General features: G+C 42.1%; 1 protein-coding gene across 4 annotated transcripts; it reads right to left on the bottom strand.

The window, feature by feature from the left end:
- Nucleotides 1–54: 54 nt before the first annotated feature.
- RIGI (RNA sensor RIG-I) lies at nucleotides 55–26,899 on the bottom strand. Of its 4 annotated transcripts, none has more exons than XM_054809045.1 (18): nucleotides 26,586–26,899; nucleotides 26,310–26,441; nucleotides 24,319–24,497; nucleotides 22,553–22,703; nucleotides 18,590–18,715; nucleotides 17,649–17,762; nucleotides 16,512–16,665; nucleotides 15,346–15,604; nucleotides 14,474–14,636; nucleotides 13,908–14,009; nucleotides 11,612–11,769; nucleotides 11,169–11,304; nucleotides 10,112–10,260; nucleotides 8,756–8,846; nucleotides 7,866–8,036; nucleotides 6,159–6,310; nucleotides 5,407–5,553; nucleotides 55–3,252 (listed from the first exon to the last, which is right to left on the bottom strand). In XM_054809045.1, the coding sequence occupies exons 1-18, from the start codon at nucleotides 26,689–26,691 to the stop codon at nucleotides 2,956–2,958; spliced, it is 2,787 nt and encodes a 928-aa protein (XP_054665020.1). In that variant the 5' UTR covers nucleotides 26,692–26,899; the 3' UTR covers nucleotides 55–2,955. The 4 variants fall into 4 exon arrangements, with proteins under 4 accessions (XP_054665020.1, XP_054665021.1, XP_054665022.1 ...); XM_054809046.1 differs by having other exon boundaries at nucleotides 17,649–17,759; XM_054809047.1 differs by lacking the exons at nucleotides 26,310–26,441; nucleotides 26,586–26,899 and adding an exon at nucleotides 26,156–26,263.

The raw sequence follows: 26,899 nt of genomic DNA, 5'->3' as shown, positions 1-26,899 counted from the left end.
CCCTATGGGAGCAGAGTCATACAAGTCTTGACTTCTTGCGTTCTTGTTTCTTTGAATAATCTGCGTGAAACAGGATGAATACAAGTACTACTGGATACTGGCAGTCTTCTGCAACCCAACAGAATACTGCTGTGATGTATTTGTCTTCTTGAGGACACAGAACAGAGGGAATCTACCACAATTTCAAGATCCTTGTTGGCAATTTTTATGGCATTTAGCAACCAGTTACACTAACGCATTCACTAACTGCCCAATCCACAGTACCACATAAATCTGTTTACAGTGATAATAAATATCCTCTTACTCGGAGATAAACAAGGTTATAGTACTAATTCTCACTCTTAACTGTATTTAGAGCAACTGCCACGACAATCAACATAGTGGTGAAATTCTTTCAAAGTAATCTCCTAGTATATTTTTAGTGGTCAGCTCCAGCTTTATCTGGAAAAAAAACAATGAAAGTACTTCTGAAAGAAGTCAAGAGGCTTAAGGAGGGGATAGAGATTGCACTGTACCTGCAACAGGCTATTCTTGCTTGATTACAACAAACAGAGCTCCTCTAGTGAATCCAGCAGAGGCCCACTAAGATGTTGCAGAATCTGGAGCACCTCTCATGAGGATAAGCAGAGAGAGCCATGACTGTTTAGCCTGGTGAAGAGAAGGCTCAGGGACATCTCTGCTGTTTGTATACAAATATCTGAATGGAAGGCTCTTTCCAGTGGTGGCCAGTGACAGGGCAAGAAGCAATGGGCACAAACTGAAACACAGGAGGTTCCCTCTGAACATCAGGAAACACTTTTTTACTGTAAGGATGACCAAGCACTGCCTTGAAGAGATTACGCAGAGAGGTTGTGGTGTCTCCATCCTTGGAGATGTTCAGATGCTGGTCCTGGGCAAACTGCTGTAGGTGACAAGATGACCTCTAAAGGTCCCTCCCAACCTGAGCCATTCTGTGAAACATCTTAATAGAGAGCCACTAATAAGTCCTAATCTTGAACCCAAAGTTGCTTATTTATTAGCAAATAATGCTCAATTGCAAAAGAATTTCAGATGTTCTCAAAGGCCAAGTAGCATGCTGGTGTTCTTCCCCACCCTCTCATCTCCACTGTGTACTGAAGATGGCACGGCTTGTTGCATCAAGTTGAATTCTTTAACATGTGTTACCTCACCAACCTTTATTACACTCATTTAGGCTGAACTGTGGAGTTGTTATAGTCTGCAATCCTTGTGTTTAAACACTAGGAAAAGACTAAAACTCCTTACATCCCCTGACTTCCCAGTAGTTACTATTATAAGCTCTGAAACTTAAGACTGATTATTTTTTATGCCAAGAGTCACAAAGTAGATGACCCTTTCATGCAGCAAACTGATACTCAAGGACTGTGATTTTCCATGTACTTTTAATTTGAATGTGCTAGACCAGCCTTTTTTAGAATCTTTGTTCCTACTATTTTTGGAGGGAAGGCATTATCCAACCTTAAATCATCTTTATCCATTATTCCTTTTTGGAAACAGCTATAAACAGCAAGTTGACTAGGTAAAAATCCAAGCACAAAGTTACTGTAGGACTGAGACTCAGTCTTCCTGTACAGTGCATACAGCTTTCACAGTAAAAAGCATGGACTGGAATGGAACATGAAGCAGTGCTTAAAAAGTTGCTTTGCTTTTAATGCCACTTAACACTGTTTAAAAAAGCACAAGTCTCATTGACTAGGGTTTAGGTAATTTAATTTTTGGACTGTGAGTCAGGTTCCTGTTCAAGGTGGTTTGTTCTCTTCACAGTTCAGGTGTTTCAAGACACAATTTTTCTAAATATACTTCCTACTACACTATCAAATGCATAAAGTGAACTTGAAGATATATTTGATCTTGGTTCCAGATGTATTGAAGATTGAGCTCACTGAAGATATGTAGAATCAGCAAGTGCTTTCAAGTGTACAACTTTAACAATGTTTCATAACTGTGTCTGTAGCAATTTCTGTTTTTCTGAGAGAAGTCTGGGATCTGGGTGAGGAGGGTGGACTTACACTAATGTCTAGATTTTGTTGCAAGTGTAGATCAGCTCTGAGAGGAACGCTGTAGAATTAGTGTCTTAAGAGACTTCAGATACCAATTTATAAGACAGGACATCAGGGTAAATGCTAATCACCATCTAAATTAAGTCTTCACCCATCTTACAGGGCACTGCTTTGTCCCCCTTGGGTCTTGTTCATTTAAGCAACGCATAGAAAGGTGACCATTCTGCAACTTCAGCAACAGCAACTTGATGAACATGCAGTGATAGAAGAGAACAGTGCTACCATTTTAATCTAGAAGATGCCTCCTCCAAGAGGGCTCTGTGAAGCCCTACTGTTTTTCTCAGACTGGTACAGAAGCATTCTCTATTAAAGATGGATTTAAAAGATGCAATATCATCCTTACAGAAAAGTTACTGGACATTTTCTGTTTATTTTCTATAGACCAAAATGCCTAAAGCATTAAAAGTAATTTTTAAAAAGCTTTAAATGTAGCTATGGTAGGGCTTACAGTGTCAGTATGCATAAGCCATGTCATCTGTATGGAGATACAATCCAACCAGAAGTTACCAGTAACAAAGAAGATTCTGATTCACACAGAAATGCTTGAAGTTGTGACCCGTCACCTAAAATTAGATGTTTAGTCAGTCACTAGATTTTGTTTTCTTCAGACCAACTTCTTCATAGTAGCAAGGATTAAGATCTAGATGGTTAGGCACATGTTTGTGCATGCTTATATTAAAACTTGTAGTGAAACAACATTTCATTAAATAGCACTTTCTTTTTTTAGTGACCATATTAGCCTTTTTTAAATCTAGCCAGATTCTGATGAGGGGCCTAAGCATATTGGACAGCATAAAGAACTTTTTATACATGGAAATAGGTCATCCACTATTTCAACTTAGTGCAGTAGGGTGATAGATGCACTAAAATGCTGAGTTCAGCTGGATGTTTCTTCATCAAAATTCTTCAATGAAAAATTAATATCTTTCCATTTCTGAAAATCCATTTGTGCCCCAGTTTCAGCATTCTCTACTACGAAGCTTTTGATTTTGATCACCGGTAGATCATCAAATGTCTTGTACTTTACTATGATTCCCCAGTCATGCTGGCAATTAGTATTTTGGCAATGCATCTTGCTTTTTTTCTCAAAACAGTCAAACCGGACTGGTTTCTGGTGAGGCTTTGTTATATAACGCTCCTTGAACGCATCTCCTAGGACAGTGTGATGAGATTCCTGAAACAACACATGCCAGAAGCGCTTAATAGTATGAAACACCGGTTCTCATTTATTCCTGACATTCCCCTTCCCCTCAGAAATACTATTTCCCTGGTAAGGTGCTTCCTGTCATTTAAGAGGCTCACCTCAGAGCCCCCTTGGCTCATTGCTCTTTTTTCCTCATTTATTAAATACCAGGTACTAGAAAGGCCCAAGCCTGGGCTTATCAAAACCAAAATTACTATATATCACCAGTCACCAGCTTATACGTTACTTACTTAACCGCTCTAATAAACATTCAGTATTTGAGCCATGTACATAAAACAGAGTCATCCAGACAACAGACAACTTGAGACACTCCTGCTTTGTACTCATTTTAACTATATGACCCCAGCTTTCTATGAGGGGTGATGCAATTCCTTTGGAGTGGTAGAAAAAGTAACCCTAATAAGACAAAGGAGGTACAGTTGTTTATAATTTTTTTTAATCTTTGATTATATATGTTAACTTAATTTGAAAGCACATGTACAATTTGAGCTGGTGACTGAAAACACTAGTTCCTCCTGAAAATGCAACTTTCATTAAACACATAGGCTGAACTATGACAGAAGTCAGGTTGTAGGGATTAAAATATTGTGAGGGATTATTTGCAGGGTACTAAGCATAAAATCTTTTTGAGCAGTTTTCTGAACTCTCAGATCTGTTTGCAGAGATACAGGTGATAAGCCAGCAGCACAAAATGGAGCAAGTCAGAGGTGTGTGTTAGATATCCATTGTTATTTGTCAAAGAAACGTAACAAGGTTTTCACAAGGCTGAGCTATTCCCAAATCCTCACCTGTAGACCTTCCCTATCACATCACACCTGCACTTTTCAGGGCAGCGCAAACAGGAAACGCTTCAAAAGAACAAATCTCAGAACTAGAAAGGCTCAAAGTGCTCAGAAAAGGCTCTCTTTCATGATCACCACTTGCCATGTGTAGAGTATTGGCTTCTTGGGCCTACAGAGAAATTCTCCAAATTCAGAAAGAGTACAATAAAAATACCCCCATGAGATACAGACAAGCAATGTGAACTACCTAAAGAATTGAAAACAAATTATTATTGAAGAATTAAAAGGCTTCTCTTGTAAAACCATGATTTGCCTCGCCTTTCAAAACTGAAAACTGGCCTGTAAGCCAAGGAGCTAAACAGTGAGCTAATCTCAGCACTTTGAATGGGTAATTTTCAGTCAACAGAAATGGTGGGAGAAATCTCTCAACTGCAGGAAGACTTAGAATCATAGAATCATAAAATGGTTAGGGTTGGAAGGCACCTCAAAGACCATCTAGTTCCAACCCCCCTGCCATGGGCAGGGACACCCTCCACTAGACCACGTTGCCCAAAGCCCCATCCAACCTGGCCTTGAACACTTCCAGGGAGGGGGCATCCACAACCTCTCTGGGCAACCTGTGCCAGTGCCTCACCACCCTCACAGGAAAGAATTTCTTTCTAACAGCTAATCTAAATCGACCCTCCTTCAGCTTAAACCCATTACCCCTTGTCCTGTCACTATACTCCCTGATGAACAGTCCCTCACCAGCTTTCCTGTAGGCCCCTTCAGGTACTGGTAAGCCACAATTAGATCTCCCCGGGGCTGCCTTTTCTCCAGGCTGAACAACCCCAACTCTCTCAGCCTGTCCTCATAGCAGAGGTGCTCCAGCCCTCTGATCAGCTTCATGGCCCTCCTCTGGACTCGCTCCAACAGGTCCATGTCTCTCCTGTACTGGGCCCCCAGAGCTGGATGCAGTACTCCAGGTGGGGTCTCACCAGAGTGGAGTAGAGGGGCAGGATCACCTCCCTCGACTTCTGATCTTACACTAATTGGGAAAATAAATATCTAACAGTTACACTAGTAGATTATGTCATTGAAGATCACATGGTTTTCCACAAAATTTATCAATTTCTAACAGAAGGGGGTTCAGGAAAACCAAAGTGATTCCTGTCATATCACATATTTGCACACCTTGGACATCATCAACTACCATCATAACATGCTACAGAAGTAGTTATGACTGGTCCTGTGGCTGACTGATTTATTCAGAATTTTTTTCTGCTCCAGTTTGCACAAAATAGCTTATTTTCCACACTGATAAACATTGTTCATGGATGTAGGTTTCCATACAAAGACATACCTTTATAACTCTGATGTCATCTGTACTGCAGGCATATGCTTTGCATTTTCCACAGAGAAGATTTTTTTTTCCTTCCACTGCCTTACATCTTGTGTCTTTCTTCCTGGAATCTCTTAATACCTTTTCCTTCATTTGCAGGTCATGTATCTTTTGTATTAAATACATAAAAATCAAGATCATTATGAAATTAAGAGAAGCCCCAATGTCTGTCTAAACATGACTCAGGATATGTAACATCTCGGAACCCATTACTTAAAAGCAAACAAAATATGCCTTGCTCTAGCAGCTCATACCAAGGAAAGAACATGGTGCATTTGTCAGGTTAAGAATGCAAGGCTAGAGTAAGACTACATGATAGACAGCATTTATGCTGCCTGTTCCTTCCTCTCCTCTACCCACCTATGGCCCCTTTTGTCGTAATGTTACTAAATCTTTGTGAAGACTAAGTCTGTCCCAAGCAGACACAGCAATAGTTTTCTTCCAGTGGACAGAATAGTTTATATTTTATTTCTAAGCTGAGAAGTTTATATAAATTCTACCTTCTAAGTTTTTTACAGTTACAATACAGATGACATTCTGCAAGCTAGCAGTAAACACTATCCCTTCTCTTCTGATCTAGTCTTTGTCTGAAACCATATACAGTGAACACTTTCCTCAGGTTATCACTTGGTCCTAGATAGAGCCCTAGTAGATGAAGGCCGATATAGATTATACCTGTAGATTTGAGTATGAAATTTCCACAGACTACAAACCTTTCTTGCAAATGTTGTTTCATCCCAATTCTGTAGCTCTTCAATAGCTTCATTCATCATTTCTTCCTTATAATGGTTCTGTTTCTCATTGTCAACCACTTCTTTTTTGTTTGTCACAAGGATGCACTTGCTGTCTCTTGCCCTTCCACGACCTATACAGCGACACATTTATCCTCTTTAGTCACTCTTAACAAGATGTGCAAAATGGCAGCTGTACCATAAAAGAGCATTAAGGACTTTCTGTGTGGCTGCTTTTGTTTCCCATGTTCAGATTCAGATAATGCTACTTCTAATCAGTGTTCTCTCAGCTTGCTCTTCTTTGATCACAAACCAGCACAAGATGCCCCCTTCCAGGTATCCTCATGGATATCCCCCAGCCAGTGCTGTATTGCCTACTTCTGTGGCCTGCCTCAGTCAAGCTCAGGCATGCCTGACACTTCAGTTACTGTACAGCATCTTGCTGCCTTCTCGTGGAAACAAAAGCTACAGGAGAAAAGTTCATCTTAGTCTTACTAGTTTTCTGCCTTGCTAATTGGTGTCTATTAAAAAAAAAAATCTATCACAAAAAACCTAGGGAACTGGAAATACAGTGTTGACAAGAAAAAAAACAACAAAAGCAAGTGCCATCTTTTCCACCTGCCTATACAGCTTTTCCTGTTGTCTGCCTGCTTTTTGCTGTGGGCAAACTAAGGACTACAGGGATCTCCTACCAGTTTAGAAGTATTTCAGTTAGGAAAAAATGTTCACATTTGCTTTTAAGCTCCCATTCCCCCAAAATCATGATTTTATGTGGTTTAAAACTGACACAACCTATTTGCTTTGCATCTTTAATGGCTTGTTAAGAATAAACAGTATCCTTGCACCCATAAATATGAATTCTGGAGCAGTTATTTCATTGTAAGACAAAACCAAGAAAATCACAGGACACAAACCCTGAAAGCAGAAAACTAAGTACAATGGAGATCATTTCCTGTCAAACTATGAAGTTAACTGCTTGGCTGATATGATAAAATATATCAGATGCACGCTTGAAAGACATAGGCAGTTTTATGACATTTGGGAATGTTAGACAGAAAACAGTATTTAGTGTGGCTCTTCATTCCCCTCTACCGGCCATATCGTAAAATCACCAAGATGCAAGACCAAAGTCTTGGCAGGCTTCTTTAGACAAGCCAAGACAGAAACAACATTTCCTTTTTTTTTTTTTTTTTTTTTTTTTTGTGTCTTGAATGTTAGAGGTCTGCACATGCAAAGGCCTCATGTACCCATGTAGCTGGGTTGGGAATAAGCCACTGGGCAGGGAAGGTCTACAGAAGCCAAGGCAATACACGGAACTCCATTGCAGCAGTCTTTTGTAAATTATCACAGTCAGAACAATTTGCACTATTTCTGACTACAGCTCTTCTAGGCATACTTCTGCTTATATGTATAATTAGCCATTTGAGGGATCAGTCCTCAACAGTTCAATAACCTTGTGCAGCATCGCTAATTTGCATGGCAAAAGTCACACAACACCAAGGACTCAGTTCGGTGAACAAATTTGTCATGTCTGGTGCCATCATTCATCTGACTTCACTCGGGCACATAAGAACAACAGCAAGACACGCACATATTACTATAGTATTTCCAAAGTGCCATTCAGTAGCACTTTATGTCCATTTCTAGGCCAAAAGAGGTCTCTAAAGTAATAGCTCTGAAATTCCATACCTCTCACTTGGATCATTTTGGTGACATTACCGAAGTATTCATAGAGCACAACAAGGTTGCACTCAGAAATATCAATGCCTTCATCAGCAACAGATGTAGCAATTAGCAGTCTGCTGTCTTTGTTGGTTTTGAATGCATCCAGTACACCCTTCTGCATCGGGAGGGTCATACCTATGGTACCAAGAAACCATGTCAGGAAAAAACACTGAAGAGTTCCTTGACTAAGATACTTGCATTTTCTCTTACTTAAGTGATTAGAAATGAACATGCCTTTTTGATCTAGAAAAGTATCTTAAGTTTGTATATCCAGCTGGCTTCATGCTATACCCACTGAGCAGGAATTCCTGTTGATGTGCCACAAGAATTGTCATCCTGGGAAACACCATTTCAGACACAACACCTAGTTGATCTTTATTAGAGAGACCCATACAGCTTAGTTATTTTAAGCCCAAGCTAACTCTTAATTTAAGCCATGCATAATTCATTTCGTCTGTAGCTTCCATTCTACCTTAAAATGCCTTTGTGCCACTAAATACAAAATAAGAAAGGGATCTGTAAAAGGAACAGGGAAAATACCACTAAAAGTAATCACAAGAAGCCATGATAGCAAACAGTTTCTACACTTTTAACCTAGCAAAAGAATCCTGCAGCAAAGGGTCACTTACAGTGTTACTGCTGCTGCTTTAACCACAGATTCTGGACAGCAAAAGCAAGCATCTCCTTAGGATTGGTTAAAGGTCTTTTAGATACGGAAAAAAACATAGTGCAAACTTGCATGACCTTCCTCTATTTAAGAGCACAGAAGATGAACACCAGAAGAGCAGAACAATTTTAGCAGTGTAGCCACCGTAGGTCTAGCAACTGGTAGTCCTCAGTGCAAACCTGCATACCTGTTTTTTGATCTCTTCTTCCACGACCCATCAACACACCCGGTTTTATGTGGTTAAGTAGAGGGTTTGCTTCTATCCACTTCTTGAGAGCCTGGAAAGCAAATCAGAAAGTTAGATCCCTGTCCAGATGAAATGCCAGTTTGGGATAGATAGGTAGATCCTGCCCATGCTTGCTTAGACAATTAATACTTCTGAGAACCAAAAGCAGAAGGTGGAACTTGTGCATCAGGAGGGAACATCTATTAATAGGTGTGAAAGAAAGGGTCACAGCCATGATGCCAGATCCAACCATGCCACAACTGATTTCCACTTTTCCCACCCCTGCAACTTAAAGGCTGGCTAGAGAACACGCAGCCTTTCACTGCTACAAAATACATGCCTTTTTCTCCTACAAACCAACAAATCAATGAATACTACATGTCTGGGATCCAAACGGAATGAGTTGCTATTTACAAACTGCACTTTCTCACTGCTCTTACATAAGAACAAATGACGGCTACAGTAGGCTTTTACATCTGTAATGGAAAATTGCCAGCAGATGCTTGGTGTTGTTACTTTGGACTTTAGCCTGCCTTTTTTTCTGGTTTGTAATTCATCCAGCATGTCTATATCCAAGGATAAAATGAGGGTTGGGACTCTCAGCTGATAAATCTGTTTACAGTAGCCAGAGACTATGATACCTTGCAATAAATGTTTAAGAGCTACTGAAGCTAATGATTAGCAGCACACTTACTTCAGGCGTGAACTTTTTCTGGGAACAAGGTATTGGAAGGGAGAAAAAAGATATCCAGCCTAGATCCTTGATCCTAGGCAAGTATGAAATATACCAGCGCATCAGAAGGATCCAGAGAACATCTGCTCCACAAAGTCTTTCCTTTTTCTTGATCAAGAACACACACTAGGGCACAGACCTCCTTTGGGCCCATATGAATCCTCCAGGAAACCTATAAATACCTCCTGATGTGCAGTCAGTAATAGAACAGAGCTGCTAGTTTATAACACTGCCACATTGAAGCCAAAAACCTCGTAACACATCTTGTTGAAACTGAGTTCAGACCTAAAGTAAAAATCTGACAGCTTAATGATCAACTATGACATGTAGCAAGAAGTAATGAAGGACACTGACCCTGTACTGTAGTTTTTAGAAAAAAAAACCAAAGTCAAAACCAAAACAAAACCAAACAACTCATCCTGTCTCAGAGTATCAGCACTTAGGAACATACACAAAGATAACTATTTTCTTAGGAAGATCAAATACATGCATATTTTTGTATTTCCAGATCAAAATGGAAGCATAATAATGAGGCATTATATTTTCTCACTTCCCATTTTAGGAGCTTTAAAAAAAAGGCTTACAGCTACTAAGGCTCTTGTCTTAGCAAAGAGGAGAGTGCGAGTCTGTGGGTTATAGCGATATGCTTCATCCAGGATGCAGGCAAGCTCTTCCAGCTTGGGATTCTCATTTGATTCATCTTTTGAAAGGGCAATCAGTTCTGGTTCTTTCTCTGGAAGAAAACAGCAGTGTCTTGAATAATTTACCTTCTTTAATGCACAAAACAGAATTCTCATCCAAACCTACTTTCAAATGACACCCACATTCTCTTTAGCATCTTTTTTTATTTTCTATACCATTCTTTCAGATGAAAGCAAAGAAAGCTATTGGTTAAATGCAACAAAATCACCAGAAAAAAGTTTCTGAATTTCTCACATTTTGTAGCAAACTGACAGGAGAACTGCCGTGACATACTGTGCATTGAAAGACAGCAACAAAACAAACCTAGTTCTTGCAAGGAGCAGTGCTATTTCTTCTTAGGAAACAACTAATACTAGAGGGCAGATAGCCCAGTGATTTTAGATTGCAGCTAACACTGCAACACACCATCACAGACTGGTTTACATCACACTGCTACTAATTCAGAAGTTAGAGAACAGTGCAACCACTAACTTTTAATCAGAAGGGTACAATGGCCACATGCTTCTCCCCAGAAGTTTGGGATTTGTCCAGGAGCATTGGGCAGGAGGAGGCTAGGCAGTGCACTGAGCAGTGGATATTGCCATTACCTAATGCTGCCAGCAACCATGATTGTAGACCATCCCCTTACTTGTGGGGCACGAGTCCCCTTTAAGGACACTGCTGCCTTATCTCCAAGTCAGGCATGTAAGACCTTACTAAAGCATCTAGCTACAATTACTACTACTTCCTTAGCTCCTGCACTAGAAGCTGGAAGTCCCAGAAAATAAGTTCCCCCCTGCCTACCCTAACGCTACATTTGCGCCCACACAGACACTAGATATTCTGAAAAGTGCAAAGTTTCTGGAAAAACAACCACACTTACTTTGAAGAAAACACTTGGATCATCCTACCATAAACACTCTTCTCCCCTGCCACTGTCACAAGTACTGTGTGAAATACCTTGAAATTTGGCTGTCAGTTGCTTCTCTAACTCCGTATATGGTCCGTTTTTGACATTTATGAAAAATTCAGTTAGGTAGAATAAAGCATCTTCGATGCGGGCATCCTCACTGATGATGAGAGCATCGTTGAATTTCTACTCAGAAAGAGAGACACACATGTAAGCCTCATTTTCTGTGGGACGGGATGAATGCAAAGTTTATTTAGCTAAAGTATTGCCAACTTGTGTTGTTCTTTCATTTGCATGACAACGCAAGCATTATAAAGTCTCTTCTGCACTATACTGTTCTTAGTATCTTAAGATACAACTCTTACACACTATGCTTTAGCCTGTGTCAAATAAAATTATTAGGTTCAAAATGTGCTCTTTGGTGAACACACCTGTATCAGAAGGAGCAGGATGGCTCCACCTCCGCAGGGAAGGAAAGAGGATATACACTTACCCGCAGGTGTTCAGTGCAAATGAAAAGGTCTCTACAAATGCTGCTCTCCTTCTCTTTATCTGCCAGTTGCAACAGTCTGCATTTTTTCTGAGTGGCAACTATCCAGTGCTCATATTTCTGTGTTCCAAAATCATTCTTGTTGATTTGAGAGATATTATCTAGTTAATAAGGAGGAAACAAGCCTTTGTTCATCTTGACTAACAAATAACTAGAACGGTTAGCTATAAGATAACACATTTTCCATGAATGTTAGGTCTAAAAAAGCCTATGCAGAAGTACACTGTATGATACAATCACTGAACCACTGAGGCTGGAAGGAACCTGTGGAGGTCTTTAGTCCAACCCTCTGCTCAAAGCAGGGTCACCTAGAGCCAGTCGCTCAGGATCATGTGCAAATGGATTTTGAGTACTTCCAAGGACAGGTACTCCACAACTTCTCTGGGCAACCTGTTCTAGTGTTTGACCACCCTTACGGCAAAGAAGTTCTTCCTGTTTTTGAAGTATTTCTGGTTGTGCACACTGCCTCTTGTTCTGCCTCTGGGAACCATCTGAGAAGATTCTGGCTCTGTCTTCTTCACTCCCTGTGTTTCAACATATACCCAGATGTTAGGCTAAAATTAACCCAGTACAATTCAGCTGAGGATCTGTGTACATACACACATCTGCAGAGTCTTTTGCAATAAAATTAGAGCTCACTTACCCTATAAGAAGCCTACAGTATTCAAGACACTGCATGTGCATTGCTCCTTGAATTACCAGCTACTCTATAGTTAAGAATTCATTTGCTAAACAGTCTGTGGTACTCTAAAGGCATATTATCCAAGGGCCTGTTCTTGAGGCAGAACTAGTCAGTAACTGTTTGTCACATACACACTCCGAGTGCTTCACAAACTTCAGTAATCAGAGCGTTCACAGAAGGGAAGCCAGTGGCATTCATGCAAGAGGACCTGTGATGTAGAAATAAGCTACAGAAGTGTTTGCTTAATTTAGCATGCAGTTTGAACTTCCCATTGTGTTTGTTCTTTGTTGGGCGTTCCTGAGTTTTGGATTGGGGTTTTTTTTGGTTGGGTGGGTGGGGTTTTTTGTTTGGGTTTTGTTTCTTTTGTGGGTTTTTTTAATTCTCCCTTCCTGCCCCAAAATATAGTTCACTCTCTAATATCTGGAAAGTGGGGAGGGGGAAATCTAGAAAGTATAGAACTGAGGTAAACAGGCCTAAGGCACCTTAGTCAGTTTGTAAAACCCACTCTAAGCACAGACAAAATTCTTTAATTCAGGTGTGGATAGACCAAGGCTGGTCCTGAGCACAGCCATCCATGGGTCTCTGCTCTGTACCCCCTGTAGCTCTCAAATTTGTTGATAAGAGCCACTTACTGGACACCACTTATGAATCCTGCAAAAGCAGAAAAAATCAATTGATTTCTGCAGGGCTGCAGAATTAGGTCTCATGACCATGAGACCCGTTCTCTCTTCTCACAGCCATGCATCTCCCTCTCTGCAAACCTTCACACCACTGCAGCTCTTGAGACTGGAACCCTACAGACAAGTGTTTCCTTTCTTAGGCAGCCATATCCTCTCTCTGGTGATGTTTGTGTTCCATATATCTTCCTCTGTAAGATTACCTTAAATGCTTTTCAACAGGAAATAATGGAGACCTGATAAACTGTGGAAATAGGGGTACTCAAAGGTATAAAGATGCTAACCAGAAAAGGTGGCCAGGACACCCCTAGAAACAGTTCTGAGCACAAGTCAGAGACCCCAGAGGAAATACGAGAAGTGTCAGAGCAGCAAGAGTGAAAGTAAACTTTCACTGAAAGGAAGAATTTACAACATTCAGAGTAACACCACAACTGACACCGTTCTTGTTTTCCTTAACAGAGACAGATTTAGGTATGAAGCATTTAGAGAAATGCTCAAATAAGAACACACAGGTATCTCTTTTCAATGAAATCGAGCTCCTTGCATTTTAAAAGCAAGCCCTTTGGTAGTTTAGTTTCAGATTCTTTAAACATTCAAAATGATTTGACAGTGTCAAAAGCACACCGTCCTTAGCTGCAGGAAATACATGTTGAAATCCAAGCAAAAATATTTATGATTATCAAACTAATCAAGTATAACACGAAAATAGTTGACTCTTCTACCTGTAATCTCTTATTTAGGAAGTACTGGTTAAAGGCAAGTAAAAAGGAAAGAGGAGAAAGGAAGTGGAAAAAAGAGTGACTGCTCTAGCAGCCATGAGAATTCACACTGATGTAATCCAAAACTGTATCCCAATTACAAGCATATTACAGTATCTTACCCACTGAGTAAATCTTCCTCATCAACTCCTCTGTCTCAGACATCAGACCTGAGATAATGTCTGCAAAGTGATTCTGAACTCGCATTTTAACCCATCTGACATCTAGAGACAAGAAATGGAAGTCAGTGACCTGAATAAGTAAAATATTTCCCTGGGCAGCACAGGAAGAAATTTTTATTCAGAAGAATGCTATGTATAATGCGCTATGCAATCCCAATGATGTTTATTGTTAATGAGCATTATAATTACACAGAAAGAAACAGCCCCCAGTCCTCACTGGCAGAACTGCACTGGCTTTTCTGCCTTGCTAAGTAAGAACAAGAGATTGTGGTGGACTCCAGCAAAGAGAAAATTTGCCCAAATGGGCACTGCCTTACTGTGGGGCAACAGTGAAGTACATGCTTAAGCTTCTTTCAAGCCAGCAGAAAGCAAAGCTCCAGCTTAGCTTTAAGCTTTTAACTTCACCTGACCAAAGAAGAATTGGATAACTGCCTTAATTATGGTCCTTTGCCGTCTCAGGGGCGGGGGGGGGGGGGGGGGGGGGGATAAAAAGGAAGCATACTTACACATTTCTGGCTTGTTTCCGAATCTCTGCAGATCCTCTTTGTTCTCTCTGACAGTGGATATGGCCTGTATGTCAAGGTAGGAGCAGAGGGTGCAGATGTGCTCTATTGTTTCCTTGATGCTCTTGGCATTACCAACTCCAACAGAAGCAGTTAAACCTACAATCTGAGCACACCCATGAATAGCAGTGATTGCTCCTTTGTCACAAACAAAAAAATCCCCAGGAGACAATTGCATAGTTGTCACCCTCTTCAAAAGCAAGGAAACAAAACAGGCAGCTGAAGTAAAGCTGAATGCAAGGACTAAATCTTGAGAGCCAAACCTTGTCCCCACTCGTGCCCTCTCCAAGGCACTCAAGCTTAGAGTATTCAAATTGAAAAGAAATTATCCGCCCACTTAAATCCATAACCAGCTGTATTGATCAGTGCTCATCATACACAGAAACAGCAAATCCACCCCCAGAATGATCTTCCGCGTTCATTCAGAGGAGATGTCTTCTCAGCTGGACCAAAACCTCCTGTTAGTGGAGGCAGCGGCCCTATTTTATTATTGCAGAAGACAGCAACAGAGAGGTGACGATGAGATTACTAAATTCTGGGGCACATGCTTTCTTCCCAGCCCAGCAATCCTGTTTGCTGTCAAGTACTCTGGACCCTTGTCATGCTTGATCAGTCCTTCTTGGCAGCTGGAGGGAAGATATAACATGGGAAAACAGCCTGGAGGTGTCTGAGAAGAGGGAAAAAGTGCTCCAGATGTTACTGTTTCAATTTACAGTCACTGTTAGTTTGAACTAGATTAACACAAAAGGCAAGACTTTGCTGACTGCACCACAAAATACTTCTAATGTTTCCACCACTGACAGGCTGGGTCTTACCTGAGGCAGCTGGTTTGCAGAGGAGTCAAATTTTTGTTGCAGGTATCTGGTCATTAACACACTGTAAGGGTGGTTGCCTGTAGTGTTGTGGCACTCATCAAATATCATCAGAGTGAAGATGGAGAGGGAGCTAAGGATCCCTTCCTCAATGCTATTCACAAGAATCTGGGGCGTCAGCACAACAATGTCACTGTTCTGTATAACCTTTTCTACAGAGACATTTGCAACTGTTTCACCACTAATTCCTTGAACAGAATATCTAGGAAGAAGAGGCAAAAGACAGGGTATGAAAAAGGATGTCTTGCAGGGCAAAAAAAGCCAGAAGGATGGACTTTTCAGCAAGCCTGAAAGGTAGTGACTAAGTTCAAAACGTCAAATTGTTGAGGCCAGCAGTTTGACCCACAGAAGCTGAGAACAAACCTGCTGAGGGTAAACAACTGGATTTTCAACTCCCATTAACTAAAGTATATTACATTTAAGGGGTGGTGATTTTGTACATCTTAGCTGCATCTGTCAGTTCACATGTAAGCTATATTTGGAGATCCTGCCCTTCATCCTTTTTCTGTATACATCTGGCAGCACGGGACCGTGTTCTGTCCAGCAGCCTAATTCTCCTTTAACTATAAGGATTCATATGGGGATGTTCAGTAATCAGTTCCTTCAAAATCAGAAGCTATAGGTTGTTGATGCTCCCCTAAGCAATTTTCAGTCCCATCTGAGAGGTGGACCATCATTTTCTGACTAGAGGTTGAAAACCCAAAAAAGTTTGGGTCCTTCCATTTGGAAAACAAAGAGACTCTGCCATTTGAGAATGGCAAGAGGAATCCCGCTGCTGCTGCCTGGACCTGCCTCATCTTTGGAAGCAGGGCTGAAAGGAGTCTCAAGAGAGGACACACTTCACACTTGTCCAGAGGCAAGTACAGGTATACTTTGCCCATTTCCACACATGCTGCACAATCAGTGCTTAAACTCTCCAAAAGCAGACTTCAGACTCTCCACCAAACTCTACCATGCTAACTTGCCATTATTACCAGTAGACATCATCCTTATGTTAACACCAAACATGCTTGTCACCAGTAAACCCATTACATTTTGCCCTAGCCACAGCTGACCTAGAGGGCAGTTTGTTTTCTGTGGAGGAAGCCACCAGGTAGAATTACACTTACCCACTTCTTTCAAAATGCTGCTTGAATACGTTTTTCTGTTGTTGGTACACTGGCACTTTAGTTGCAAGAAAAACAACTTTTGCCTTTCGTCCTGTGGGCATGTTTTGGAAATGATGTTCACAAATCATAACTGCCACAAAAGTTTTTCCAGATCCTTTAAACAAAGAATGTGAAAGGTAAAGCACTAGTATGAAAGGGCATATTTGTAAGCAGGAGCCTGTCTCATCTGGATGCCCTGTAACAACAGGGAGCTGACAAAGGGGCTGTAACACTTCCAGACCCTCTGGGGGGTCACATTTGAACACATGCTTCACACACTCAGATGGGTAATCATCCCTTTCTCTCTTGCAGTCCCAGTTTGTAAAAACCATGTGGCAGTCACTGGGAAGGAAAATCAGTCTGCAGTTTTGAGTTCTTTGAAATCACTGAGTCTATTTCTGCTCTTAGAGTGTGCTCCCAGATCAAATCAGACTATGGTACAGGCACCAGACACTTTCAGCTTCCATCCTTCCCTGTGCAGCCTTGCTCCTCTCACATTTCTTTTCCTTCAGCACCCAGGCTCCCTGTGCAGGCCACCCAGAGCTCTTCTGTGTCCCTGCCTCTGCTACCCTACCTGCCTCTCCAGTACCCAGGGGAGAATCAGGCTAGGAACATGGAAAACACAGGTGGAGAGAAAGAGCTCTTTTGCTGCTGAACTTCAATCTTCTTAATTCAGCCCTCAGCTACTGCAAAAGTTCCCTGTGCTGTTTTGATGTTGTGGGCATTGCAGTACAGAAGACTGGGGAGAATCTTAGGGCAACTCATCCTATTTTTCCTTCAACTTGCAAGCCAAATTTCTTAAAGAGTTGCAGAGTTCAGTGAGTGATTTTAACTCAAAAATCTGCACCAGGCAGTGAGAAAGCAGAGGTCAGAATATGGAAATCTGAATACAAGAACTGAAGTGCCAAGAGACATGAGTGTCTTGCTCAGTCACTGTGCTGCCCTTGGTCATTAATTTCAGGCTAGATCTGGATCTACTCCTGCAAGGCAGACTGCTTTTAAATAAGCAGCTGAAAAAGTTTGACGCAATCTTTACCCTTCCCTATCCTTCACAGCCCTCTCCACCACAAGAATTTTTCTAGGAAAGTGTTTTCTTACCTGTGGGTGCACATATCAATGTGTTTTTCCCATCGATAGCAGGCTGCGCAAGTTCAATCTGGTAGCTCCGAGCCTTCTTTGGTTCATAAACAGGTGAAGGCTGATAGATTCCTTCTAGGAGAGAACCATGTTTTTGTGAAGAGTATTGCAACAGAAATGCATAAAATATATTTTGTCCCACACAGTTGCTATCTAAAACGATAGAGGTAGAGTCCTCACAGTCTACAGAGCATTCTCTGACAGACAAGCCTTTTAACAGGACATACACACCAGACAACATTTTTTGTGTACGTTTGATGACATATTTTTGTTACTGCTCAGTTGTGCTTCCTAAAATGAACTAATTTCAAGGTCTTGGCTGACAACTCTCACCTCATCAGGTCTTTTTCAACACAGAATGAAAGCAAAAGGGCTTCTTTTCCCCAAATACACATACAGTATTCCTTTTAGCTTCTGCTCTACAGACTTTTGAAGTTAATATTCACTTAAATTGTGGTTTTGTCAGAGGGTTTGCACTTATGGAACAGGAACTAGAAACCACTGGTGGAGCAAAATTTGCCATACAAGACGTGACAGCCACTCCATAGATCCTTTGCAGCCACATTCGGCTCTCTGAACTGGCTAATGTCAGGTCATATGATAACTAGTTATATCAGAGAAGAGATGCATCAACAACAGTCTGGTGTTTGGAGACCTTTTTGATAATGTGCTGACAGAAAAATTTTGCACTAGAAATGCGGTAAATGAGGGGCAACCCCTAATACATGCAATGCCCAGCCTGAAATCCTTTAAACATTTAAACAGAAGACAGCTAGATCAAGTCATATATTTGTACCAATTCCTCAGTACTTTCCTTTGTGGCACACTGCATCTGCATCCTTCAGGAGTCTAAGAAAATGTAGAATTCCAGCCACAAAGTGTTTTAAGTTGCTAAGTCTTACCTGAAGCTGAACAGAGATTTTCACTGAGATTATTATCAGGTTCTGCTTCTTCAGAAAATGTTATCATGGTTTCAAAGCTGTTCTCAGAGGCATCTGTCACTTCACCATCAACATCTTTGCCGTTTCCTGTACAATCGCAAAAAAAAGGCATGTTATTGATCCTTTTGATTTTAAAATTTATTTGCTGGGATGACAAGGTGAAGGAGTTGATTGCTACCATGGAAAGACTACATAAAATGATCTGCATGCAGTCTCCCTTACATGTAAGATGGTTACACTGAGATTCTTGGGTTTAGAAGACCCACATACTCAAAGCACATCTATCTATCCCTTAAAAATCAAGAGAGATAATAGATTGGGAGGAAAATTATATCCTCTGTGTTTAGTGACAAGATTATACATTTAACATGGACATTAACCACAAGCATGAAAAATACTTAGGAGTTCAAAGAAGCTTTATAAATTCAAGACTTTGTTCTCCCTTTCCTTCTACCTTTTGGAAGGACCTAGAAATTGTAAGACGATATCCATCTTTTATCTTACATGATAATCAAGAGAGGTTCCAAAGATGCTTACTAAAATTTTCTTTGGTCCCATAATTATTACCTTTTCAAAGAACTGTCACTGGGCTTTGCATGAAGAGTCTCATTGCAAACAGAACACATGATCACAAAGTGCTGATTTTGGAGAGGGAGAAAGAGCAAGAGCACATCTGCACCCTAATCCAGCTCCAGAAACCACACAGTGTCTGCAATTAACATCTACTAACAACTCTTCTTAACTGCTAGCATTAAAATACTTCCAATATGGACAACGTTTCTTCAGTAGGCTGACTTTGGCTTTATTAAATTGGATGTTAGCAGAAGCTGCCCCAAATGACAGTGATATCTTTAACTTATAAAATATAACTGTTAACCAAATAATATGTATAGCAATCATCTACTTCAGATATCAATATACATTAAGTATTATTATTATATATTTTATATATAATTATTTATAAATTCTTAACTACATATATATAGAATCATAGAATGGTTTGGGTTGGAAGGGACCTCAAAGACCATCTAGTTCCAACCCCCCTGCCATGGGCAGGGACACCCTCCACTAGACCACATTGCCCAAAGCCCCATCCAACCTGGCCTTGAACGCTTCCAGGGATGGGGCCTCCACAACCTCTCTGGGCAACCTGTTCCAGTGCCTCACCACCCTCACAGTAAAGAATTTCTTTCTAACAGCTAATCTAAATCGACCCTCCTTCAGCTGAAACCCATTCCCCCTTGTCCTGTCACTACACTCCCTGCTAAACAGTCCCTCACCAGCTTTCCTGTAGGCCCCTTCAGGTACTGGTAAACCACAATTAGATCTCCCCAGAGCCTTCTCTTCTCCAGGCTGAACAACCCCAACTCTCTCAGCCTGTCCTCATAGCAGAGGTGCTCCAGCCCTCTGATCAGCTTCATGGCCCTCCTCTGGACTCACTCCAACAGCTCCATGCCTCTCCTGTACTGGGGCCCCCAGAGCTGGACGCAGTACTCCAGGTGGGGTCTCACCAGAGCGGAGTAGAGGGGCAGGATCACCTCCCTCGATCTGCTGGTCACACCTCTTTTGATGCAGCCCAGGACATGGTTGTCTTTCTGGGCTGCAAGCGCACACTGCCGGCTCATGTTGAGCTTTCCATCAATCAATATCCCCAAGTCCTTCTCCTCAGGGCTGCTCTCAATCCATTCCTCGCCCAGGCTATAGTCATGCTTGGGATTGTGCCAACCCACGTGCAGGTCCTTGCACTTGGCCTTGTTGAACTTCACGTGGTTCGCACAGGCCCACCTCTCAAGCCTGTCAAGGTCCCTCTGGATGGCATCCCTTCCCTCCAGCGTGTCAACCATGCCACACAGCTTGGTGTTGTCGGCAAACTTGCTGAGGGTGCACTCGATCCCACTGTCCATGTTGCCGAAAAAGATGTTGAACAGTGCCAGTCCCAGTAACAACCCCTAGGAATGGCACTCATCACTGGTCTCCACTTGGACATCGAGCTGTTGACCACAACTTTTTGAGTGTGACCATCCAGCCAATTCCTTATCCACCGCCTGGTCCATCCATCGAATCCATGTCTCTCCAATTTAGAGACAAGGATGGTGTGCGGGACAGTGTCAAATGCCTTGCACAAGTCCAGGTAGATGATGTCAGCTGCCCTTCCCTTATCCACCAACGCTGTAACCCCATCATAGAAGGCCACCACATTTGTCAGACATGATTTGCCCTTAGGGAAGCCCTGTTGGCTGTCACCAATCATATCCTTATTTTCCATGTGCCTGAGCATAGTCTCCAGGAGGATCTGCTCCATGATCTTGCCAGGCACGGAGGCGAGACTGACTGGCCTGTAGTTCCTGGGTCTTCCTTTTTTCCCTTCTTAAAAATGGGGGGTTTGTTTCCCCATTTTCCAGTCAGTGGGAACTTCGCTGGACTGCCAGCACTTCTCAAATATGATGGCGAGTGGCCTGGCCACTTCATCCGCCAGTTCCCTCAAGACCCGCGGATGCAACTCATCAGGTCCCATGGACTTGTGCACCTTCAGGTTCCTTAGATATTCTCGAACCTGATCTTCTCCTACAGTGGGCGGTTCTGCATTCTCCCAGTCCCTGCCTTCTGCGACCTGGGCAGTGTGGCTCAAGCATTTGCCAGTGATGACTGAGGCCAGAAAGTCGTTGAGTACCTCAGCGTTCTCCATATCCTGGGTAACCAGGTCACCCGTTTCATTCTGGAGGGGACCCACATTCTCCCTTGTCCTCCTTTTCTCACTAACATACCTATAGAAGCTTTTCTTCTTGGCGTTGGCATCCCCAGCCAGTCTAATTTATATCAGGGTTTTGGCTTTCCTAACCTGCTCCCTGGCTGCTCAGACAGTTTATCTGTATTCCTCCCAGGCTACCTGCCCTTGCTTCCACCCTCTGTAGGCTTCCTTTTTTTGTTTGACTTTGCCCAGGAGCTCCTTGCTCATCCACGGGGGCCTCTTCGTGTTTTTGCTTGACTTGCTCTTTGTTGGGATGCATCGCTCCTGAGCTTAGAGGACATTTTTTATATAACAAACCCAATTAAATCTCCAAATAAGAAATTACACACATTTGACTACAGCAATAAAACCATTTCAAAATAAGAAATATTGTTTAAGAATCCACTTAAAAGTAGCTTGTCCCAGTTGCTAATTAAAAACAATTCAAACAATCTCTTATGGTTTGGGAGAAAGCAAATGTAGATATAAAGAAATACAATCCAGCTTATCTAAAATCACTTAGTCGGTCTTAATTATTTTGTAGTGAAATACTGTATTCTACTCTAAATTCTCCCATGCTGCAGGGTACTCACAGGTACTTTTCAAGTGGAAAAAAAGTAAATTCAATGACAACAGCAAAATCCGATTGGGGGAAAATTCTGCATTTTTACAAAAAATTAACATAGTCATTTGGTAAATGCTGCTTATTGATTTTTCAAAGAAAAAAGTATATGACCTGCTCTGTGCATTAAAGAAGTGTATCATTTTCTAAAATATCAAATTACTAATCATATTTTATCAGGAAACATTGTATCTATCACAACTCGAGCAACCAAAAAGATGGCAAAAAGTGAATTACAGTAGAAGGGAGGCATGAAGATAAACATTTTGTTAATTTTGTACCTTCAGAGCCTTGTATGCTGTCCGATTCTGTTTGCCAAAAAGATATCATTCATAACCACATGGGAGGAAAAATACTCAAAAAATAATTTCTGATGGTTTGTAGGGTAGTACCTATATTTCATTTTATATAAAAAACATTTTAATTTTAAAAAAGGGGTTTATTCTCAAACTACAATGAGCAATGCATTCTGATGGCATCCTTTTAAATTAGCTATATTCTCCTGAAAAAAAAAAAAAATACTGTCTGGTACAAGAATAGGAAAAGAGCACCACAAAAGCAATTCACAGTTTACCTTCTCTCATATCCCACAGTTCACTTGCATTGTAATATCCTGTGTTATTTAGTGCCAGCTGAAGGCTTTTTGGCCAGTTTTCCTTATCCGATCGACAGAGACATTCAATGAGCTTAGTTATCCCGGCTGCTTTGCTTCTGTATTCGCTAATCTGCACGCAGAACAAACAGAAGTTGCTGTAGCTTCTGAGTGATCAAAACCACTGTTATTTTATTGATGATTTGATTTGGTTTGTTTGATGTTCAGTTGAAAATTGCCTTTCCTTCTCATAGAATAGAAGATTTCAAAAAATATTCAGTCATTTACCTACTACTGCTGCAATTATGCCAGCCTAGGCATACACTAAACTTAGCTGGACTACATCAACAGGTAGGCTACTTGCTTAAATATTCACAAGGTCTGAAACATCGCAGAGCTATTCTGTGAATTTTCATCTGGCAAGGTCCTTGTAATAAGTCATATCTGCCATAAACGTCTGAGGCCAAACTGATTAAAAAACATTCCAGAATAGGAAAATACAAAAATACAAAATTTATGGCAGGCCTGATGTTTCGTCAGATGCAATAGCTTTCCAAATGTTATGTACCTCCATCAAGAAATAATGCTTTAAAAATAAAATAGCTGTAAACAATGCTTCTCAGGAGTCACAAGGAGTGAGAACACCTAAAAGACTCCTTCAGACAGCATCAGTAACTTAAAAAAGCTGGAGGGGGTAATGGCCTTAAGCTGAAGGAGGATCGATTTAGATTAGATGTTAGGAAGAAATTTATTTAAGGATGAGGGTGGTGAGGCACTGGCACAGGTTGCCCAGAGAGGTTGTGGCTGCCCCCTCCCTGGAAGTGTTCAAGGCCAGGTTGGATGAGGCTTTGGGCAACCTGGTCTGGTGGAGGGTGTCCCTGCCCACAGCAGGGGGGTTGGAACTAGATGGTCTTTAAAGTCCCTTCCAACCCAAACCATTCTGTGATTCTATGATTAGTAACCAGTCGTAAATGATGAGTAATTGGTAATATCACTTATTATCAGTTAACGCTGAGCTAGAACTGGGTAACAATACAGGAGCTTCACATCCAAAGGCAATGAAAATGCTGTTGACTTCTAGAACACAGCATTTGGCTAATGACTTCAGACCAGAAGTATCATTTCACCCTACAACCATCCCTTTGGGTGCTGACAAAACTCAAAGAGCCACACAAAGTTTCTAGAGGTTGCCACAGTTAAAGTAATAGACTATGTCAAATCCCATGACAAGCAGGAAACAATTTAGGCAACATCTAAATGCCACTTTATTTCCATCTGTATTTTTAGGAGCACTAATGCAGCATGAACACTCCAGAAAGGGGTGTGTTTCAAAGGCATGGCAAGGTGCACATTTCACTGTCATGCAGCACCTTCCAGAGATCCTGAGGTCTCTTCATGGGAGCCTGGACTCCACAAAAGCACACAGCTGAGCACTGCCAGGACCAAAGCCACCCCACCCTGCTTCCCTGCCTGCAACCCTTTCACACACCACCTCGTCCACTGAGCCAGAGCAGTGAAGAAGGAGATGCACTGGCATCGCAGACAGCGCTGCTGTGGGAAGCTGCAGGCATACAGCAAAGCCTCCCCTAGCAGAGGAAAGTAAAGTCCGTCCCCAAGGGCCTGTGGCTGGCCCATCCTCCTCACTCAGCAGGCTGACAGATGAGCACCGATTCATCCTACAAGTGAGGTAGCCGGCACTTCTCCGCAGCAAAACTTGGCAAATACCAGGATTTTACCATTAACCATACCTGCAGGATCTCATCACACTCCCTTTCTATCAGGCACGTGTTTATGTAGGGCATGAGTGCTACCGGATCAACTTCTAGCATTGTTGCTTCAATCCGCTTCAACAGCTGTCTGTACAGTTCCAGTTTTTCCAGTTTGCTGAAGTCCCAGTTTTCAATTGCTTCTGCCAGTCCAGTGTAACCTTTCAGAAAAAAAGACAAATTGTTACCATGAATTCAATCCCTAGCTAGCATAGGTAAGAAAAAGCCAAAAACCCAGCTCTAGTCACACTGGAGAAATTAAAAATATTTTGGCCTGTAACTGACAAAAATCTAGGTGAATCACAAACAATTTTTATAGATTAAATTACTGTTTTCCTTTACAGCACTTGTATCTATAACATGAAAAACCCTGTGCTAAGGAGAGCTACACAATGTCACACCTCACATCACCCAAGCAACCATAACAACCCTCTTCCTTTGATCCATACAATCCTCGGATCCCTGCAGGCCATGCTACTCCCCCACAGGAATTCACAGAGCACAGGACACTACTCAGAATCACAAACACCTTTGGTCTCCTTTCCTTTTCTTTACCAGCCCTTTACCTTTCAGTCCTGTCCTTGGCTCTACCCTCCTTCAAAAATCCTTATCATATTGGATTCAAGTCAGTCCCCAACTGACAGCAACCCAGACAGCTGCAGCCTAGACAGTAGCAAACAGCTGAAAATACTGTTCTGGAACAGATCGTGGCAGGGAATCATATTTAGAGGACTTGTGTGATTTGCTGTGTAGGGTCAAAGGTGGAAGAAAGCAGGTCAGGGTCCCAAAGGAACTGCGAGCAAACATAAGGAATTTGCCTAACTTTTTATCTTCCTTGGAGGAGCAGGAGAGAAGGATACTTACCACCACAATGTCTTTAATCTAATTATCACCTATCTCTGCATCTGCCAAATACAAGAGTGTTGCTATATTCTAGTCTCAGGCCCAATTAGTAAGTACTTTTGATAACACTTGGAGTCAGCAGGTTAACTTTTTCAGTTTTCTGCTTAAGATACACCAAACTGAAACCTATCAGCATGTTCAAAGAAGCTATTTTTGCAAATCAGAAATTAGGACTATTACAGGTTGGTAAAAAGTTGCTCTGGACCAAGTATTTGCTTTAAGGGGATAGTGGGCTACATCCAAGTGGTAAGAAATTTTGTAACAATTGCTCACTGAGATGCTGTAACTATCCATAATTAATAGTGAGGAAATGAAAACAAAACTGGCTTATGGCATGAGATTTTGGGATTCGAGATATCTACCAAATCACCAACAAGAATCTATGATAGAAACTACATGTATACAGGAAAGCTGGCAAATCCTAGTAATTTTACACCCTCACAATCTCTCCTATCACATTTTGGAAAGGAAATTGCATTAGGACCTCACACATCAAGCAGTTTTAGCGACTGAGGAACGATTATCTCATTTATAAACTATTAAGGGTTACTTACTTCTTGAAACATACAACTTTTAAGACCTCTGAGTAAGTTTTAAAAATCAGTTTCTAATTTAAGACTCTGTCCCTGAATGAAGTTTTCCCATGCTACCAGTTAATGCCCCCACACATTCTGAAACCCATTTAGCTTTCTCTTGCAAAGGATTTAGCTTCCTTTAATTATATTTGGTGAGAACAATGGCTACCTTATTCTCTAAACACTCAGACAAGTCTCCTGTCAAGGAGGCTTTATTCTGCATCCCTTCATCTTTCATTGACTTTCCCCATAATCAAAATTGTTTCCACTGCTTCAAGATGGGCATTTCCTCGTGCTTTCAAAGTTTTATTTCCATCCTCTGTCAGCCTACGTTTTCCTACCGCATCTCATTTGATGTGACAAGACCCGACAGCGGAAGCCCAAGGATAACGGAACGATGCTTCACATCCCGGGTGCGCTGAACGCGGGCGGCGGCTGTGGCTCCGGCAGGTAAAGCAGAAGCGGAGGAGACCACGTTTGCGTGTGTGAACCGACCTGCTGCAACCAGGGCGTTCAGGAAGCCCCGCAGCCAGCCCTCCGCCTCCAGCTCCAGGATGGTATCCACAAACAGCGCGGCGGCCGCCGTCACCCCCTTCTCCTCCTCCTTCCGGACTCTCTCCTTCACCTCTAGCAAAAACCCAAAGCAGGCAAAGAGTGAGAGGGGACCAGAAGTGGCGGCAGGGAGAGGAAAGCTCCCCACCCACGCCGGCAGCACGAAGGATGCGGGCGCAGGGCAGCGCCGGGGGAAGCAAGCCGCTGCCGGCCCCTCACCGTCGGACAGCCAGTCCGTCATGTTGCTTAGGATGTAGACGGGGTTCAGGCTCTTCTCGATGTACCGCCTGTAGCACTGCAGGCTCTTCTTCTCCTCCGCCGTCATGGCAAGGCCGGCTTCGCACCGCCGGCGGCGGCGGCACCCGTCCCGGTCCCGGCTACAGCTCCGTGCGGGGCGGCGGGGCCGCGAAGCCCGACCCCTGCCCTGGCACCAGGAGAGCCGGCGGAGAGCGAGAGGAGGCTCCCCACGGACAGGGAGCGGACGAGAAAAAGAAACTTCAGGCCAGCGGAAGAATTGAAACTAAACGCAGCCG

The sequence above is a fragment of the Grus americana genome, chromosome Z (assembly GCF_028858705.1).
Source record: "Grus americana isolate bGruAme1 chromosome Z, bGruAme1.mat, whole genome shotgun sequence".
Lineage (NCBI taxonomy): Eukaryota > Metazoa > Chordata > Aves > Gruiformes > Gruidae > Grus > Grus americana.
Note: the sequence above shows the minus strand (reverse complement) of the source record. Positions and strands in the feature narration are given on the sequence as shown.